The sequence below is a fragment of the Pelophylax lessonae genome, assembly GCF_965119305.1.
Source record: "Pelophylax lessonae genome assembly, chromosome: 9".
NCBI lineage: Eukaryota > Metazoa > Chordata > Amphibia > Anura > Ranidae > Pelophylax > Pelophylax lessonae.
The window spans coordinates 243,036,116-243,055,163 of NC_138776.1; the positions used below are offsets into that span (position 1 = coordinate 243,036,116).

Genomic DNA, 19,048 nt, shown 5'->3' on the forward strand with positions numbered 1-19,048 from the left:
AATTCATCTAGACAATATTTTCTCTAAAAATGCACTAAAATCCTTATTAGCGGACACAAACATAACAGAGAACCCGTGTGAATTAGCCCTTTTTAATTTTTTTTACATTTTTAAATATTAAAAATGTTTACATTTATTTTATTTTTACAATTTTTTAAAATTATTTATTACAATGTTTAATTTTTTTTTATAATGTTATTTTTTTTTTTACAGGAAAGTGAAGCCTGCAGCACTGCGGGAAAGGGGGGGGGGGTTGCACAGTGAAAGGGGGGCACAACGGGGAGAGGGTTCAGAAACAGGGAGAGAATCGGTGTCAGAGAAGCAATTACAGGATCGATGCCTTGTGTCTGTGTCTCTGCCCACAGTAGCTAAAAGCTGGCAGGTGGGGGAGAAACTGGCTTTCAGCTGCTGCAGAGAGCCCCACAGGGCTTCCTTCTGTGCCCCTCCACCTGACCACACCGATTCCCCATGTTGTTGGGGCCCCCTACAGGAGGACTGGTGGTCCCCCCCCTTATCAGCCACCCTGCCTGAGGGTTAAAGCCAGGCACAGAGGCGGCTCTAGGCTTTGTGAGGCCTAAGGCAAAACTTGGACATGAGGTCCCACTCACGCCCATAATGGGAAAAATAATTCAAGCAATAAAAATTAACTGTATAAATTGCATATATTAAGAGCCTTAAACTTTGTACTATGAATTCACAGTTTCTAGAATTTTTTCTCAAACCAATTCTTCTTTAATGAAAGATCATTAAACATCGGGTATGTATGTATATATATATATATATGTCTGCTCTTACATCACAGTCCCCAGCATTTCCCTGTAGGTCATGATTCCCTGAGTCCCTCCTTACATCAGTGTTCAGTGTCCCCACTTACATAAGAGTTCTCCTTTAAATCAGATTCCCACCAGCAACTCCTCCTTACATCAGAGTCCACAGAATTCCTCTTTACATTAGAGTCCCCCTCTTAAATCAAATTTCACAGAGCCCCCTTTACATCAGAGTCTCCAGAGTTTCCTCCTTATACTGTAAGAGGGAACTCTGAAGACTCTGATGTAAGATGAGTTCTGGGAACCCTGACTTAAGGGGGAATGCTGGAGACTCTGATGTAAGGAAAGTTCTGGGAACCCGTATTTGAGGGGGAAAGCTGGGGACTTTGGTGTAAAAGGGAACTCTGTGGTCACCAAAGCTCCCCCTTGCATCAGAGTTTCCAGAGACCCCCTTACACTTCCCTTCCTCAGTCCGCTACAGTCTAGGGAGCGACAAGTCCCACTGCAGAAGGCTGCCATACCTGAGTCCCCACAGAGGACACTGTAAATTCCAGTATAGTGCACTGCCATTCCTCCCTGAGGAATGGAAGCCTGCTATGCTTGGACTTGTACTGCTCTCTGTAGGGGACTGAGGAACTACTGCCTGCTATGCTAAGACTTGTAGTGCCCTCTGTGGGGACTAAGGCATGGCAGCCTGCTATTCTGGAACTTGTAGTGCCCTCTGTGAGGGACTGAGGATTCCTTAGTCCTCCACATTCTAGGGCACTAGAAGTACAAGCATAGTGGGCTGTCATTCCTCAGTCCCTCACAGCTGGGGGGGAAAAACAACAGAGTTAAACATCTAAAGGACAACTCCAACCAAAACTACCAATATTGTACAGAGTCCATATGCTATATAATGTCACAGCCCTGCTACCCCTCACCTTCTGCCTCGGGTACTGTCATTGTGTAGGGCAAAGGGCTCCAGCTCCACCATGTTTGGCTTTGATGTCAGATATGCAGGACTGGCTCAGCTCCACTCTCTTCCCTGGCAACTGACTCTGGCGTCACGGGGGGGCCTCTCCTCCCCCAGCCATTCAGGGGCCCTTCTCCTTCTCCCCCAGCCATCAAGGGGCCCTCTCCTTCTTCCCCAGCCACCCAGGGGCCCCTCTCCTTTTCCTCCAGCCACCCAGGGGCTCTCTCCTCCTCCAGCCACTCAGGGGCCCTCCCCTTCTTCTCCTCCAGCCACCCAGGGTCCCTTTTCTTCTCCTCCTCCAGCCACCCAGAGTCCCTCTCCTTCTCCTCCTCCAGCCACCCAGGGTCCCTCTCCTTCTCCTCCAGCCACCCAGGGGCCCTGTCCTTCTCCTCCAGCCACCCAGGTGCCCTCTCCTTCTCCCCCAGTCACCCAGGTGCCCTCTCCTCCCCCAGCTACCCAGGGGCCCTCTCCTTCTCCCCGAGCCACCCAGGGGCCCTCTCCCCCAGCCACCCAGGGGCCCTCTCCCCCAGCCACCCAGGGGCTCTCTCCTTCTCCTCCAGCCACCCAGGAGCCCCTTTACTTCTTTTCCTCCAGCCCTCCAGGGGCCCTCTCCTTCTACCCCAGCCCTCCAGGGGCCCTCTCCTTATACCCCAGCCCCCCAGGGGCCCTCTCCTTCTACCCCAGCCACCCAGGGGCAATCTCCTTCTCCCTCAGCTACCCATGGGCCCTCTCCTCCTCCAGCCACCCAGGGGCCCTCCCCTTCTTCTCCTCCAGCCACCCAGGGTCCCTCTCCTTCTCCTCCTCCAGCCACCCAGGGTCCCTCTCCTTCTCCTCCAGCCACCCAAGGGCCCTCTCCTTCTCCTCCAACCACCCAGGGGCCCTGTCCTTCTCCTCCAGCCACCCAGGTGCCCTCTCCTTCTCCTCCAGCCACCCAGGTGCCCTCTCCTTCTCCTCCAGCCACCCAGGTGCCCTCTCCTTCTCCCCCAGTCACCCAGGTGCCCTCTCCTCCCCCAGCTACCCAGGGGCCCTCTCCTTCTCCCCCAGCCACCCAGGGGCCCTCTTCCCCAGCCACCCAGGGGCTCTCTCCTTCTCCTCCAGCCACCCAGGAGCCCCTTTACTTCTTTTCCTCCAGCCACCCAGGGGCCCTCTCCTTCTACCCCAGCCCTCCAGGGGCCCTCTCCTTCTACCCCAGCCCCCCGGGGCCCTCTCCTTCTACCCCAGCCACCCAGGGGCCCTCTCCTACCCCAACCACCCAGGGGCAATCTCCTTCTCCCCAAACCACCCAGGGGCCATCTCCACCCTCAGCCACCCAGGGGCCCTTTCCTCCTCCCTCAGCCACCCAAGGGCCCTCTCCTTCTCCCTCAGCCACCCAGGGGCCCTCTCCTTCTCCTTAAGCCACCCAGGGGCCCTCTCCTCCCTTAGCCACCCAGGTGCCCCCTCCTTCTCCTTCAGCCACTCAGGGGCCCTCTACTTCTACCCCAGCCACCCAAGGGCCCTGTCCTTCTACCCCAGCCACCCAGGGGCCCTCCCCTTCTTCTCCTCCAGCCACCCAGGGTCCCTCTCCTTCTCCAGCCACCCAGAGTCCCTCTCCTTCTCCTCCTCCAGCCACCCAGGGTCCCTCTCCTTCTCCTCCAGCCACCCAGGGGCCCTGTCCTTCTCCTCCAGCCACCCAGGTGCTCTCTCCTCCCCCAGCTACCCAGGGGCCCTCTACTTCTCCCCCAGCCACCCAGGGGCCCTCTCCCCCAGCCACCCAGGGGCCCTTTCCCCCAGCCACCCAGGGGCCCTTTCCCCCAGCCACCCAGGGGCTCTCTCCTTCTCCTCCAGCCACCCAGGAGCCCCTTTACTTCTTTTTCTCCAGCCACCCAGGGGCCCTCTCCTTCTACCCCAGCCCCCCAGGGGCCCTCTCCTTCTACCCCAGCCACCCAGGGGCAATCTCCTTCTCCCCAAACCACCCAGGGGCAATCTCCTTCTCCCCAAACCACCCAGGGGCCCTTTCCTCCTCCCTCAGCCACCCGAGGGCCCTCTCCTTCTCCCTCAGCCACCCAAGGGCCCTCTCCTTCTCCCTTAGCCACCCAGGGGCCCTCTCCTTCTCCTTCAGCCACCCAGGGGCCCTCTCCTTCTCCTTCAGCCACCCAGGGGCCCTCTCCTTCTCCTTCAGCCACCCAGGGGCCCTCTCCTCCCTTAGCCACCCAGATGCCCTCTCCTTTTCCTTCAGCCACTCAGGGGCCCTCTAATTCTACCCCAGCCACCCAGGGGCCCTCTCCTTCTCCCCCAGCCACCCAGGGGCCATCTCCTTCTCCCCCAGCCACCCAGGGGCAATCTTCTTCTCCCCCAGCCACCCAGGGGCCATCTTCTTCTCCCCCAGCCACCCAGGGGCAATCTCCTTCTCCCCCAGCCACCCAGGGGCAATCTCCTTCTCCCCAAACCACCCAGGGTCCCTCTCCTTCTCCTTCAGCCACCCAGGGGCACTCTTCTCTTCCTCTAGCCACCCAGGGCCCCTCTTCTTTTCCCCTAGCCACCCAGGGGCCCTCTTATTTTCCCCTAGCCACCCAGGGACCCTCTCCTTTTCCCCTAGCCACCCAGGGACCCTCTCCTTCTCTTCCAGCCACCCTCTCCTCTTCCAGCCACCCAGGGCCTTCTTATTCTTCTCCTCCTCCTCCACCAACCATTCTAAGACTCTTCCAACTTCCCTGGGGTTACTCACCCCCTTTGCGTAGTAGACACCACAAATCTTGACCAGCCTGCAGAGTGACAAGTCGGGGCCTGGTTACCTGTATGTTCCTGGGCCAGGGCAGAGCTCTCCTCCCAGAGCAACAAACGATGATAGCAGAGTGAGCTGACTGGGCAGTCATTTCCTACTGATGCAGGTACACGCCCACCGATTCCTCCACATCTTAGGATTACATGATCAGACAGCCAATCCCCAGGCAGAGAAGGCGTGGTAAGTGTCAGCGGACAAGAGACACCTGGCAGCTGCAGTGAAGGGACTGCAGCACACTGCTGCAACTTTTATATCCGAGGATTTAAAACAATCTTTTACTTGGGAGATTTCCCTGACTGCGCCCTTCTAAATGTTGTCGCTCCGCCACTGGCCGCGAGGCCCCTGTAGGTGCGAGGCCTTAGGCGACTGCCTAAATTGCCTAATTAGAGAGCTGCCTATGGCCAGGCAGACAGTGGGTGATATCAAGCTTAGATTTTTATGATAAACCAGCAAAACCATGATAAACCACAAATTTGAAAACAAAAACACACAAAACAATTCTGAATGCATTAATGATTTATTTAAAAATCAACATGTAGTATATAAAGCAGGGGAAGATGTAGATGAAATGTCGGTCAAGATGTAGATGAAAGAAGACAATTTTGCAACAGGAATTTTGGAGATGGAGGTCAGAAGCCTTCGTAGATCCTCCACTCTTAGATTGTACAGATGAAGGGCAGTGACGTGCAACAGTTGAAAGTATACCAAAGACCATCTGGATGACAAAACGGGATAGAGGTGTTAAGCAACATATTTATTGTTTGTGAACAGTCTTTCTTGAAAAAAAATTATACACCCTTTTCCTGCTATCTAAAACTAAAAAATAAATTTTGGACATAATTGAGCTTTTAATGAATTCCAGCCCAAAAATATTTTCAAGGAATTATAAATACTTCTGTGCCATATAAGCTGCTTTAATTTGTAAAATGTGATCACGTTTCCTGCACCACCCATTATTTCTTTATAGTCACTGTCCCACCTCCTGCTGTCCAAACCATTCTATTTTCCATTATACAGTGTCTGGTGCAAGGGGATGCCTCAAAAACTTTACATTGAAAGTAGAACGATGGCCTTCCATTACAAAAGTGCTACAGCAAATATTTAAAAGTGCATCTGCGGTAACAATTGTCTGAGTCCCCCTGCAAATTCCTGTTGATCCTACCAATGAAGACCATCTAATGCATTTCTCTATGATGAGGTGGCAACGATGCTTCACTGCTCCTGGGTTCAGAACAGAGTTACCCCTCTCATGTAGGCTGTGTCTGAGAAAGGGAGCATAGGAAGTACAGATGAAGGAGGATTTGGCTCAGTCAGGAGATGAAAAAGGATGTTTTTGGTTTACCGTATTTTCCGGCGTATAAGACAACTGGGCGTATAAGACGACCCCCCTAATTTTCAAGTTAAAACATAGATTTTGGGCTATACTTGCCATATAAGACTATCCCCCTTCCGAAGCAAGGCAACACCATTGAAAAACATCAGATTTCTCATAGATCTTCAAGATACTCCATTCCTCTAATACATGTAATCTCTCATAATATCTCCAAGGTACCCTAAGTATTACCAGTAGATGTAATCTCAAGACGCTGGCTGTGCGGGAATCCTGTACCGGTATACCGTATGTACCGTAGCTTTGGCTACATGCAGTATACAGCACTGAGCCAATCACAGTGAGCGATGTATTCTATTATTGAATGCAAAGCCTGCTCGGATTGGCAGAGTCAGAGAGGCGGGCTGATGTTACTACGCCAATCCAAGCAGGCTTTGCATTCAATAATAGAATACGTCGCTCTCCCTGATTGGCTCAGTGTACTGTATGTAGCCGAAGCTACGGTACATATGGTATACCGGTACAGGATTCCCACACAGCCAGCGTCTTGAGAAATTACATCTACCGGTAATACTTATACTTAGGTTACCTTGGAGATATTATACTCGGCGTATAAGACGACCCCCCATTTTTGGGGGATTTTTTTGAGGTTCAAAAGTAGTCTTATACGCCAGAAAATACAGTACTTTGAGGCTTGTGCTTCACATAGCAAATTAATTTGGTACTGGTTTAGACTGTCATAGGGGGAGCCTTTGGCTGTACTTTAAATGTACATCAAGTGTTTCTGAACTCCACATCAAGTGTTTCTGAACTCACCATCAAGTGTTTCTGAACTCCCCATCAAGTGTTTCTGAACTCCACTTTCTCTCTGATTCCATTAGTCAGTCTAGGACAGTGATGGCGAACCTTGGCACCCCAGATGTTTTGGAACTACATTTCCCAAGATGTTCAACTACACTGCACAGTGCATGAGCATCATGGGAAATTAAGTTCCAAAACATTCGGGGTGCCAAGGTTCGCCATCACTGATCTAGGACCTCCCACCCTATCCGGGATGATAGGAATTCATTAAAAACACATTATTAATAATATAAATATAATTTTGCAATGAGACAGGGTCTACAAAATATGGGTGCTACAGTATAATCCTAGATATGTGAGAAGCCATTTTTGCATAGACTGTCCTTTTAAAGATGTCATCTGTATTTAAATCGGAGCTCCATCCAAAAGAGGGAGTTCTGCTTTAAGAGCTCATCCCCTGCTCCTCTTGAAGTATTGGCACTTTTGAGGAGCGCAGGGGGGGAAGTGGGTACTCGATTTTGACAGATTCCCGCTCCAACTTCCACTCTGATTGCCTAGGCAATCGGAAGCTGAAGTTCTCCTTCCTCCACCCTGCAATCTTCTGGGACAGGTAAGAGGCACCGCTGCCTTGAACTGTTACAGGCAAGTGCCCATAGTTGAGATGGAAAGAAGACAGCAGATGAAACAAACCGACTAGGGTGAGCACACTGCTGGATTGTGGGACAGGTGAGGGGCTGTTTTTTAAAAGTCAGCAGCTCCAATTTTTGTAGTTGCTATTTTTTTTTCCTCTTTAAAGTTCAATATTTGCTATATTATTGTACATTTTTTTGTTACTTACTTGACAAATTCATGGCTACACACCAGGCTCCCGAAGTTCGATACTGCCCACAAGCAAAGTTAGTGTAGGACACTCTGCTTCCATTAGAGTTTATATAGGCACAAGACTGTTGAAGAAAAATAGATATTTACAATATATATGTTAGTGAGCAAGAAAGCTATTCCTAAGGCTCGGGTCACACTATTGCGATGCGGGAAGGCTGCGAATTCGCAGCCTTTTCCCGCATCGCACACGCACCCCCGGCAGTTCACACTGCCATATGCGATACGCTGGGGGTGTCAATGTAATCTTAACGACACCCCCAGTTTGATCGCATATCGCAGTGCGATCGTGCAGTTCGCACAGGATGGGATCGCACAAGTGTGAACCGCTGTGCGATCCGATCCTGATGCGGCTGCAAAAATGCCTCCTGTGCGTGTTTGCACCGGGTGCGATGCGAATTTAGCCATACAAACTGTATGGCTAAACTCGCACCGCACAGCTGATCGCATGTAATGTCGGAGCAGTGCGCTCCGACATTACATGCGAACCCGGCACTCGCATGAGTGTGAACCGGGTCTAAAAGTAAACTCCACTGTTAGCTATATTTGATATAAATCCCCCTTTGGTTCCAAAATCAATGTAACAGTCCAATCATCTCAAAAGAGCCTCCTACTTTTCCTAACACGGAGCATGGTAGCTGCCTGGCACTGCTTCAATAAGTAGAAAACCAAACAAAAATTTTGCAACATAAAATTCTACCAGTGTATGGTCAGCCTAAGTGGTCCTTGTACAAACACTCAGATACAGAAATAGGTCAAGATAGGAATGTGAAAGCTTCCATTAATAGAAGAAAAATAGACAAGGTGAGGGAAAAGATTGAGAGAGAGAGAGAGAGAGAGAGAGAGATCGAGAGAGAGAGATCAAGAGAGAGAGATAGAGAGAGAGATCGTGAGAGAGAGATCAAGAGAGAGAGAGAGAGAGAGAGAGAGAGAGAGATTGAGAGAGAGAGAGATCGAGAGAGAGAGAGAGAGATCGAGAGAGAGAGATCAAGAGAGAGAGATAGAGAGAGAGAGATCGAGAGAGAGAGAGATCGATAGAGAGAGAGATCGATAGAGAGAGAGATCGAGAGAGAGAGATCGAGAGAGAGAGAGAGATCGAGAGAGAGAGAGATCGAAAGAGAGAGAGATCGATAGAGAGAGAGATCGATAGAGAGAGAGATCAATAGAGAGAGAGATCGAGAGAGAGAGATCGAGAGAGAGAGAGAGAGAGAGAGATCGAGAGAGAGAGATCGAGAGAGAGAGATCGAGAGAGAGATAGAGAGAGAGAGAGAGAGAGATCGATAGAGAGAGAGATTGAGAGAGAGAGAGATCGATAGAGAGAGAGATCGATAGAGAGAGAGATCGATAGAGAGAGAGAGAGAAATCGAGAGAGAGAGATCGAGAGAGAGAGAGATCGAGAGAGAGAGATCGAGAGAGATCGAGAGAGAGAGAGAGATCGAGAGAGAGAGAGAGAGATCGAGAGAGAGAGAGATCGAGAGAGAGAGAGATCGAGAGAGAGAGATAGAGAGAGAGAGAGAGAGATCGAGAGAGAGATTGAGAGATCGAGAGAGAGAGATCGAGAGAGAGATTGAGAGATCGAGAGAGAGAGAGAGAGAGAGAGATCGAGAGAGAGATTGAGAGATCGAGAGAGAGAGAGAGAGATCGAGAGAGAGAGATCGAGAGAGAGAGAGATCGAGAGAGAGAGAGAGAGAGATCGAGAGAGAGAGAGAGATTGAGAGAGAGAGAGAGATCGAGAGAGAGAGATCGAGAGAGAGAGAGAGATCGAGAGAGAGCGAGAGATTGAGAGAGATAGAGAGAGAGAGAGAGAGAGAGAGAGAGAGAGAGAGAGAGAGGGGGAATTCTGTGGGTCTAAAATATCTGGAATTCTGGAATTCTGTGGGTATAAAGTACAACGAAACCCACTGCTTTAAGGGAGAAGTATGGCCTAAGCTAATTTGGCCATACTTCTCCTGTGGTAGTGGATTTCGTTCTTCACTCCTGTGACCCAGATTCAGTCAACAGCAGGCTAAAGCCCCCTTTTGGCTGACGTCACAGGCTCTGCAGGGTTCCCGACAAAAATTTGGGATCCGCCCAGGTGCCTGACTGGCAACCAGTTCAGCCTCTCAGCTCACTGCTGGGAACCCATATCCAGTTGCTCCCACCCCCTCCACAGCCCGATGTTCCAGTGAGCGCTGGAAGGGCAGAGCAGAAAGCATGAAGATGGAGAAGCAAGCAATCAGTGGTCATGTGATCACTCAGTTCTCTGTCTGGTTGCATAACTGATGACATGCACAGCACCATGGCACATCTAAACAAAGGCTAATGTTGTCTTGTTGAGATGGTGATCCTTGACTATTTAAAAAAATCAGGCAAACGCTTCTGCAGGGAGGGCCCATCTCACAGATAGTCAAGAGGGAATTAGGCTACTAGAAACACATGAGTGAAATCTATTACTGTAACATGCTAAAGGGAAAAAGCAACGGACCAAACAAGGGCAGCTTGAGTCACCCATAGCAGAACATGGCCCTAAAGGTATGGAGCTCAATTATAAAGTAAAGGGTGTGTATTAAACCTTTCTGTTTAAATGTGTCTTTCTGGTCGTTCCCTCAGAGCTATGGAAGTTGCTTGGCAAATACAGACTTGGTAATGTCATAATTTGCATAGACATGCCCTCTGCCTTTCACAGCACTGCATTGGGGGTGCCCTTTGGTGCCTACTGCCTACAGTCCAAAGATTACTGTATCTTAGCTTAGTGCAGATTACCCCATTGCAGTTTTACTTAACGTTGTCAATTAAAATCAAACACTAGATAACTTTTAAAATCTACAGTATTCAACTCCCCCAACCCAAGTGTTGCTTTTCACAAATAAAAGCCAAAGTGGGACCACATACTGTGCGTGTTCTATAGAAAAGTTCTAGATACATTTTAAAATGAACAGTATTCAGTAATGTTATGCCAGCCATTCATTCACACTAGGGACATTAGTACTATCCTCTCCTTGACCCAGTCACAAAACTGCAGCCTATCATGCAGAACCATGACCACCTGGATGCCCTGTAGCCATATTGTTTATTCATCAGCCCACTTTGCTCTGGACTACACTGCAACATGCCTCTGCATTCTAAGATTGTATTATTTTTCCAGCTGTGTTTTCATCTATATGGTCCTACTAAGCTTGCCAGGGCCAACTGGGATGGGAGGCAGGGAGGTATTTGTCCTCTGGGTCAGTACTGACAAGATCTGTTGGGTTTTTGGCCCTGAGTAGAGATGCTTCACCAATGAGACAGTGAGTAAAATGGGAACCGCAATCAGTGACACATGCTGGGCATTATATACAGCTCAGTCCTGCGATCACAGCATCCAGAAAAGGAAAGTCTTCCAGCATAACCTCCCTTTGTGGCTGTGAAATATCATGTGACAAATAGCGCTTTTCCACTGCATGGAACCGAACGGTTTGGCTCGCTTTTGTGCTTTTCCACTGCTGGTACCGCATGGTACGGTGTAGGAACGGTTCGGTTCGGTACGGTACGGCGGCGCTTTTCCACTACATGGAACCGAACGGTACGGCTCTCTAAAACAGTACCACCTAGATTGTGGTTCCAAGAGGTACCATACAGGTACCATATCCCACAATCCTTTGCATGCAGCTGACTGTTTGTCACTACTAGCCACTGATTGGTCAGAGAATCGTTGTTATCCCACCCACTTACTTTAGTACTACTTTTAGTGGAAAAGCAAACCATACCAAACCGTACCGAACCGTTCCAACACCGTACCATGCGATATCATACAGTGGAAAACCAAACCGGGCCAAGCAGGGCCGAGTAGAGCCGAGCCAGTAATTGCAGTGGAAAAGTGCCATAAATGTTTAGAGTCACAAAAGAAGTTGGGGTGATTGAAGATATGGAAAGGTTTGTCAAAAATCTGTCCCTACCACAAGAGGGCCACTCGATTGTTCTTGCCCCTAGACTAAAGGATCCCAATCCTCCTCTGATACCTGCTCAATGCCACTGAATTGATAGGTAGGGCTGAAAATATGAGCTGATACCAAGAGATGAACAAGCGTTTTAAAAACTAGCTGAATCATTTATTCAAAATTTAGTTTTATTTCTCATGAAAGTTTAGAATTATCCAATCTGTTGGAAACAAAAAAAAAAAAGGAATCTTTCATGTCTTCATTTGTAAAATGGGTGATCAGACATATCTACAAAAATTTAGGAAAATGAAAAAGGAAATAAATTAGAACCTAGCAATGGGCTAAATGATTTAAAGTTTCTGAGCCCACAATATCCATCTTCAAACTGGCTATGAAGAAGCCAATTACTGTGAAAATGAAATGAAAACTACAGTGTGACAGGAGTCACTTTGGGCATGGGGGGCTGTGGACCCCAAATTCCTTTAAAGAGGTTGGGAGGCACTATGTCCAGCCTTGTGTGGCTTTCTTATGTTTAAGTCACCCTGCATCTGTTATGGATGCAGGGTGACCAGGAGGGCGGTGAACACTGAAAATATGGTTTGGACTACTACAAATGGGACAGTCATATTCAGGAATAATGTCTCCCTTGCAATATGAAGATTTTTGTTCCCATTTGCCATGAGGTCTCTGAACAGGAAGTCAACTCCTAATATGGTCATTACAGGAAGTTCTGAGGAGACAGACTGTCTGAGGTGGCTCTCCATTCACCTATTGTCAGGTGTGCTAATGACCTCACCTGTTGTCTGCTAAGGGATGTATTGACACTCAGAGTAATGTGTATTGAAGGCTCGTTAGGGAACCATTGTTCTGTATCTGACCAATCCCTGTTGACTCATTTTCAAGTCCTCATTTGCATGGCAGTCCTTCTGGTCAAGCTATCTGACCAATCACTGCTGACTCATTTTCAAGCCCTCATTTGCATGGGTGGAGAGGACCTTATTGGGAACTGCAGGTACTGTGCAATTGACCAATGGGAAAGCGGTTGTTGGGGGAAGGATGTTCCAAATTCTGTATAAAAGTGTGCTGTGTTCTTCCAATAAATGTTGTTCCTGTTTTACCCTCAACTCAGAGCTTTGTCTCGTCCTTGGGGGGATTCACTGTATGCTGTTGGAGACTGATTGCTAGGAGTGTAAGCTGATGTATGCTTTTCCTGTTCGTCTGCTAGCAGCTATTTGTGAGGTTCCAGGTTGGAGTTCTATTTTGTATCCAGTTCGGGAGTTTGATGTTCTGCAGTAGCTGTGCCTGTCTCTCAGAAAGGGGCATATCGCCTAAACAGATTTTAACCCCTTGTCTGCTGAAACGGTCCGTTACATACAGTATTTAGAATTTAATAGCTGTGGTTTTGATAAGGGTGTAATTCTGATTATGTTCAGATAATTTGATGGGAGATCTTTAGTAGGAAACCCTTAAATCACAAGAAGGCCTTTTTGATGGGAGATCTTTAGTAGGAAACCCTTAAATCACAAGAAGGCCTTTTTGATGGGAGATCTTTAGTAGGAAACCCTTAAATCACAAGAAGGCCTTTTTAATGGCAGATCTTTAGTAGAAAACCCTTAAATAACAAGAAGGCCTTTTTTGATGGGAGATCTTTAGTAGGAAACCCTTAAATCACAAGAAGGCCTTTTTTGATGGGCGATCTTTAGTAGGAAACCCTTAAATCACAAGAAGGCCTTTTTTTGATGGGAGATCTTTAGTAGGAAACCCTTAAATCACAAGAAGGTCTTTTTGATGGGAGATCTTTAGTAGGAAACCCTTAAATCACAAGAAGGCCTTTTTGATGAGAGATCTTTAGTAGGAAACCCTTCCTTTTTGATGGGAGATCTTTAGTAGGAAACCCTTAAATCACAAGAAGGCCTTTTTGATGGGAGATCTTTAGTAGGAAACCCTTAAATCACAAGAAGGCCTTTTTGATGGGAGATCTTTAATAGGAAACCCTTAAATCACAAGAAGGCCTTTTTGATGGGAGATCTTTAGTAGGAAACCCTTAAATCACAAGAAGGCCTTTTTGATGGGAGATCTTTAATAGGAAACCCTTAAATCACAAGAAGGCCTTTTTGATGGGAGATCTTTAGTAGGAAACCCTTCCTTTTTGATGGGAGATCTTTAGTAGGAAACCCTTAAATCACAAGAAGGCCTTTTTGATGGGAGATCTTTAGTATGAAACCCTTAAATCACAAGAAGGCCTTTTTGATGGGAGTTCTTTAGTAGGAAACTCTTCCTTTTTGATGGGAGATCTTTAGTAGGAAACCCTTAAATCACAAAAAGGTCTTTTTTGATGGGAGATCTTTAGTAGGAAACCCTTAAATCATAAGAAGGCCTTTTTGATGGGAGATCTTTAGTAGGAAACCCTTAAATCACAAGAAGGTCTTTTTGATGGGAGATCTTTAGTAGGAAACCCTTAAATCACAAGAAGGCCTTTTTGATGGGAGATCTTTAGTAGGAAACCCTTAAATCACAAGAAGGCCTTTTTGATGGGAGATCTTTAGTAGGAAACCCTTAAATCACAAGAAGGTATTTTTTAAAGGGAGATCTTTAGTAGGAAACCCTTAAATCACAAGAAGGCCTTTTTGATGGGAGATCTTTAGTAGGAAACCCTTAAATCACAAGAAGGCCTTTTTGATGGGAGATCTTTAGTAGGAAACCCTTAAATCACAAGAAGGCCTTCTAAGATACAGGAGGCAGGAAACGGATGAAGATTATTCTCTGCAAAAATACTATATGCACACAAGGCTATGTAACTATTTAAAAAAAAAAAAAACATATTAATTATTGATTGTTGTGTCTTGCCTGTAGGTTGCCTTTGAGTGCCTAATTTCTTGTTTTTTGGGGATTTTAAATGTAGGAAAATAATGTTCATCTTTTCAAGTGTTTTAATTTGAAAGCCTTTTGAACTCCTTTTGTTCCTCCTCTCCATAACATAGATATTGAGTTGAATTTCTTACAGTGTATAGTATGATAATCTAAACTGTCACTTACATTGGCAGGTTTCCACACACCAATCCATGCATAATTCCGGTTTGAACACGCTCTCTTAGCAACACATCTGATCTGGTTATTGGCCCACACACCAGAAACTGAACTAAGATTCCCTCTTCGGCACCTGCAATAATTCTATGGAAGAAGTGGGAAAGGATAATGAATACATCAGTTCACACAAACACAGCATTACTCCTGCCAAAAACAAAAAAAAGCACATTGTTGTCAAGCAATTATACTCATAATGGCCAAAAATTTGACCATCGCACCTGCTATATGGCCAAAAGTATAAAAATACCTCTTTAATATTACTGCATACAAATTCATTTTATACAGTTGTGTTCTTTCAACTGTGTAGCAACAATTCCCACATGTCTGTACCCTTGTGCAAGAAGCCAGCTCCATAAAGACGTAATGACTAGGGTTGATCAAACTTTTGAAAAGTTTGGTTCGACCAGAACACCCGAATTTCCCGAAAGTTCAGTTTGGATTCCAGAACCCCATTGAAATCAATGGGACCCGAACTTCTGGAATCAAAAAACACAATTTTGAAGCCCTAAAACCCAATAAATGCCCCTAAAAAGTGCCTAGGGTTCTGGGTCATGCCCCAGGGACTATTAATCACACAACAAAAAGTTCTTAAAAATTGTCGTTTTTGATAGAGAGCCAATTATTGAAAAAATTATTGAAAAAAAAAAAGAGATTTCTTTGGATTTAGTGTCTGGGGGGGGGGGGGGGTCTAAAAAGTGTACCTGTGAAGTTTCAGCTCTGTAGCATGTCCAGAACCAGAAAAAAAGATAATTTTTCTTAGAATTTCAGTAGCACAGGGATGGGGTTACGCTCCTTTCACACCGGGGCGTTTTTGTTTCAGGCGTTTATTGGGCGTTTTTTGTGTGTCTTTGGAGGCAGGCATGAACTTCTGTATAGGGAGATATATATATATGTGTGTGTGTGTGTGTGTGTGTTTATATATATATATAATAAAAAAACACAATTTTGAAGCCCTAAAACCCAATAAATGCCCCTAAAAAGTGCCTAGGGTTCTGGGTCATGCCCAAGGGACTATTAATCACACAAAAAAAAAGTTCTTAAAAATTGTCGTTTTTGATAGAGATATGTATATAAATATATGTGTGTGTATATATATATATATATATATATATATATATATATATACATATATGTATATGGAATCAAAAAACACCATTTTGAAACCCTAAAACCCAATACATGCCCCTAAAAAGTGCCTAGGGTTCTTGGTCATGCCCCAGGGACTATTAATCACACAAAAAAAAGTCTCTATCAAAAAGTCATTTTTGATAGAGAGCCAATTATTGAAACAATTATTGGAGAAAAAAAAATTAGATTTCTTTGGATTTAGTGTCTAGGGGGGGGGGGGTCTAAAAAGTGTACCTGTGAAGTTTCAGCTCAATACGGTTATTGTGATTTTTTTTACCAAACATAGGTGGCAGAAAACAAATTGGCGTAAAATGTTAAAAAATTTTGATTTTTACATTTTTTTGGGGATATTGTTATTTTTTTCAAAATTGTCGCTCTTTTTTTGTTTATAGCGCAAAAAGTAAAAAATCGCACTGGTGATCAAATACCACCAAAAGAAAGCTCTATTTGTGGGGAAAAAAAGACATAAATTTAATTTGAGTACAGCGTCGCAATTGTCCCTTAAAATAACACAAAATATGGCCTGGTCAGGAATGGGGTAAAATCTTCCGGTCTTAAAGCGGTTAAAAATACCCTCATTGAGAATTTTTTTGTCAATGACATGTAGCTAAATACATTTTGGCCTAAATATATGACAAAAATTGAATATATTGGATATTTTTTAACTGTCAAAGTAGAAAAATGTTGTTAGTTTTTCAAAATTGTCGCTTTTTTTATTAATTTCTCAAAAAATTAAAATCGCACAGGTGATCAAATACCACCAAAAGAAAGCTCTGTTTGTGGGGAAAAAAAGGACGTAAATTTGGTTTGGGTACGGCGTTGCATGACCGCGCAATTGTCAGTTAAATTCGCACAGTTCGGAATCGCAAAAAGTGGCCTGGATGTAGGACATCAAAATCCTCCGGTGGTAAAGTGGTTAAGCAAGATTTGAGGAAACCTGGGATAATTGAAACCAGGCAGATTCTTAAAGTTATGTTTATAGATAAACCACACTTTGATTTTTTAAAATCAGCTCTCTGATAATAAATTTAATCTTCAGAGAGCTGATTTAAAAAAAAAAAAAGATATGTTTGTGTACCTTCTACTATCCCCAGAGGCGTAACTAGAACCTTCAGGGCCCCCGGTGCAAGAAACCATGAAGGGCCCCCCCGGGACCCCTGGCCGGGGCCCTTTCCTTCAAGCCTGAGACTCTTCCCACTGATCCTGGGGCCCTTTACTCTCATTGCGGGCACTTTATTACTGTCCCGCAGTGGGACTCTTTCACAAGTTCTGCAGTGGGCCCCCTTCCTGCCATCTTGGGGCCTCCCCACAGTGGGGGATACCAGGGCCCGGTCGCAAGTGTGACCTTTGCGATCCTGGAAGTTCACCCACTGGTGTCAGTAGTTTTTATTTTTTGGTATTTTAATTGTATTATTTTTTTTATCATTTTATTTTATTTTTTTACAATGTCACTGACTATGACTCTGTCCATTCAGAAAAGGAAGGAGCTGGTAAATTACATATTTACCGACCCCTTCCTGGTTCTCTATTGTGACACATCCCCTGCAGCAGCCTTCAGGAGGGGGGAGGGAGCACAGTGGGGGGGGGGGGCAGGGGAGCACACAGGGGCCCAGAGACAGCAGAACACAAGTGAACTGGATAGGAGGAGTGGCAGGGGCAACATACAGAGGAACCAATCTCCTCCATTTTCCTCCTGCAGCTACAAGAGGAAAAAGGAGGACAGTGATTTCTCTACATGCTGCCCCACCTCCCCTCCTATCCAGGTATATAGGGGAGCCACACGGGCCCCCTGGAGCATGGAGCCCAGTTGCGATTGCAACCCCTGCAACCCCTGTAGTTACGCCCCTGACTATCCCCTCCTTGACTATGTATAGCACCCAACCACAAAACCTACTTCGGGGTGAACAGTAATTTAGAACCATGGTCACTAATGGGAAGAGACAATAAGGTGGACATATTAGGTGAGGAAATATTTTAGCCATAATATCACGACATTTTCTCAAGAATGTTCTTCAAAAACTTGTAGAAATTACATATGAAAAGCCAGGTCGTAACTAAACCTACCATAATAGGTTCCATAACTAAACATCACTTTTGGGTTAACCATCAATTTACTGTCATTGCTTATCCTGAAATGATCTTATAGTCATAAAAGTATACTTAGTGGCTTTTAGTTGGGGTTGTAAAATGTTAAAGACTGGTTTCATTTTTTGTTCCCCCACCTATCCTCTCTGCCCTCTCGTATCCCACCTCATCCTCCCACCTATCTATTTCATATTGTTCTGTGTTTAATAAAAATTGAGGGAAAAAAATATCTTTTTTAGGATTTTTACTAACCTGAGCCCTCCTAAAGCTTGTGGGGCAGTTGAAAGCTTGATAGTGACAGGTACTTTTGTCTGGACAAACATCACCAAATCTTTTATTTATTTCTATAGAGACATTGTGGCATTTCCCCAACTGGCAGTCATTTAAATCAGTTGTCTGCAGGGTATCAGGCATGTCACAGTAATTCTCCTGGCCATTTGGATCCTCTATTCCATCTTGAGACATTGAGTCATCTTGAGACATTGGGTCATCTTGAGACATTGGGCCATCTTGAGACATTGGGTCATCCTGAGACATTGGGCCATCTTGAGACATCGGGCCATCTTCAGAGCAACCATCTTAAAAAAAATACATTTAAAACGTTAAGGCGGAGTTCCGGGGCACAAAATCGACCCTTTTTTTTTTTGTGCCCGTCCGCTTGGTCTCCTTAACCTGAAAAGGAATTGGATAGTTAAGTATTTTTTTTTTTTTTTTTTTTTTTATACTTACCTTGTAATTGGAGATCGAATATACTCACATATCCTTCACTTCCTCCCTAAGCGCCGCAGCTCCACCGTCACTTCCTGTCTTGCGATGATTCCTGGGAGCTGAACGTCATCGCTCCCAGGAATCAATGCGACGGCACCGGCCCCACTCGTCACTTCCCGGGCAACGCCGCATTCCCTTCTAAACAGCTTCTGGGCATGCCCAGAAGCTGTGGAGGAATGCGGCGCAGCACCGGAAGTGACGAGAGGGGCCGGGGCAGGCGCATTCTGGCAGAAGAAGACACGGAAGAGGACGCCGAAGAGGATCGCGCCGGCTTCAGCTGCCCACAAGAGAGATGGCAACGCTGTGGAAGAAATTTTATAAGTGAGTATTTCTTCTAAAAGGTAAGTGTGAACCGGGACAGATCAGAGGCTATCCATTGTGGAATGTACTAGCCCTGACTGTCCCGGGGGTATGTTTACTGAAAAAATGTTTTCTGTGCCCGGAACTCCGCTTTAAGATGGTTTACAAGTAGATTTGAATTTTCAATATTACACTGCTTGCTGGAGGTAAGACCAAAGCTATACCCCGAGCTAACTCCTATTGATACACCTTGAGAACGTCACATCTGACGAAACGTACGTCGGTCGCGAC

At 46.0% G+C, this 19,048-nt stretch overlaps 1 protein-coding gene across 1 annotated transcript; it reads right to left on the reverse strand.

Moving 5' to 3' along the window:
- Positions 1-5,081: 5,081 nt before the first annotated feature.
- Positions 5,082-18,252, reverse strand: LOC309563220 (proteoglycan 3-like). The gene is made up of 4 exons (XM_082267584.1): positions 17,942-18,252; positions 14,426-14,560; positions 7,453-7,558; positions 5,082-5,198 (listed from the first exon to the last, which is right to left on the reverse strand). Exons 1-4 carry the CDS (start codon positions 18,242-18,244, stop codon positions 5,140-5,142), a joined length of 603 nt encoding a protein of 200 aa, XP_082123710.1. The 5' UTR covers positions 18,245-18,252; the 3' UTR covers positions 5,082-5,139.
- Between the last annotated feature and the right edge of the window lie 796 nt (positions 18,253-19,048).

What these genes read in the sequence shown, in the direction of transcription:
- LOC309563220 (XM_082267584.1), bottom strand. Translation starts at nt 18,244, where the DNA reads ATGTCTCAAGATGGCCCAATGTCTCAGGATGACCCAATGTCTCAAGAT. An exon ending in CAAGCTTTAGGAGGGCTCAG is followed by an intron (nt 14,561 to 17,941) that starts GTTAGTAAAAAT and finishes CTTCTTCCATAG; the next exon opens with AATTATTGCAGGTGCCGAAG. An exon ending in TGTAGCCATGAATTTGTCAA is followed by an intron (nt 5,199 to 7,452) that starts GTAAGTAACAAA and finishes TTTGTCATCCAG; the next exon opens with ATGGTCTTTGGTATACTTTC.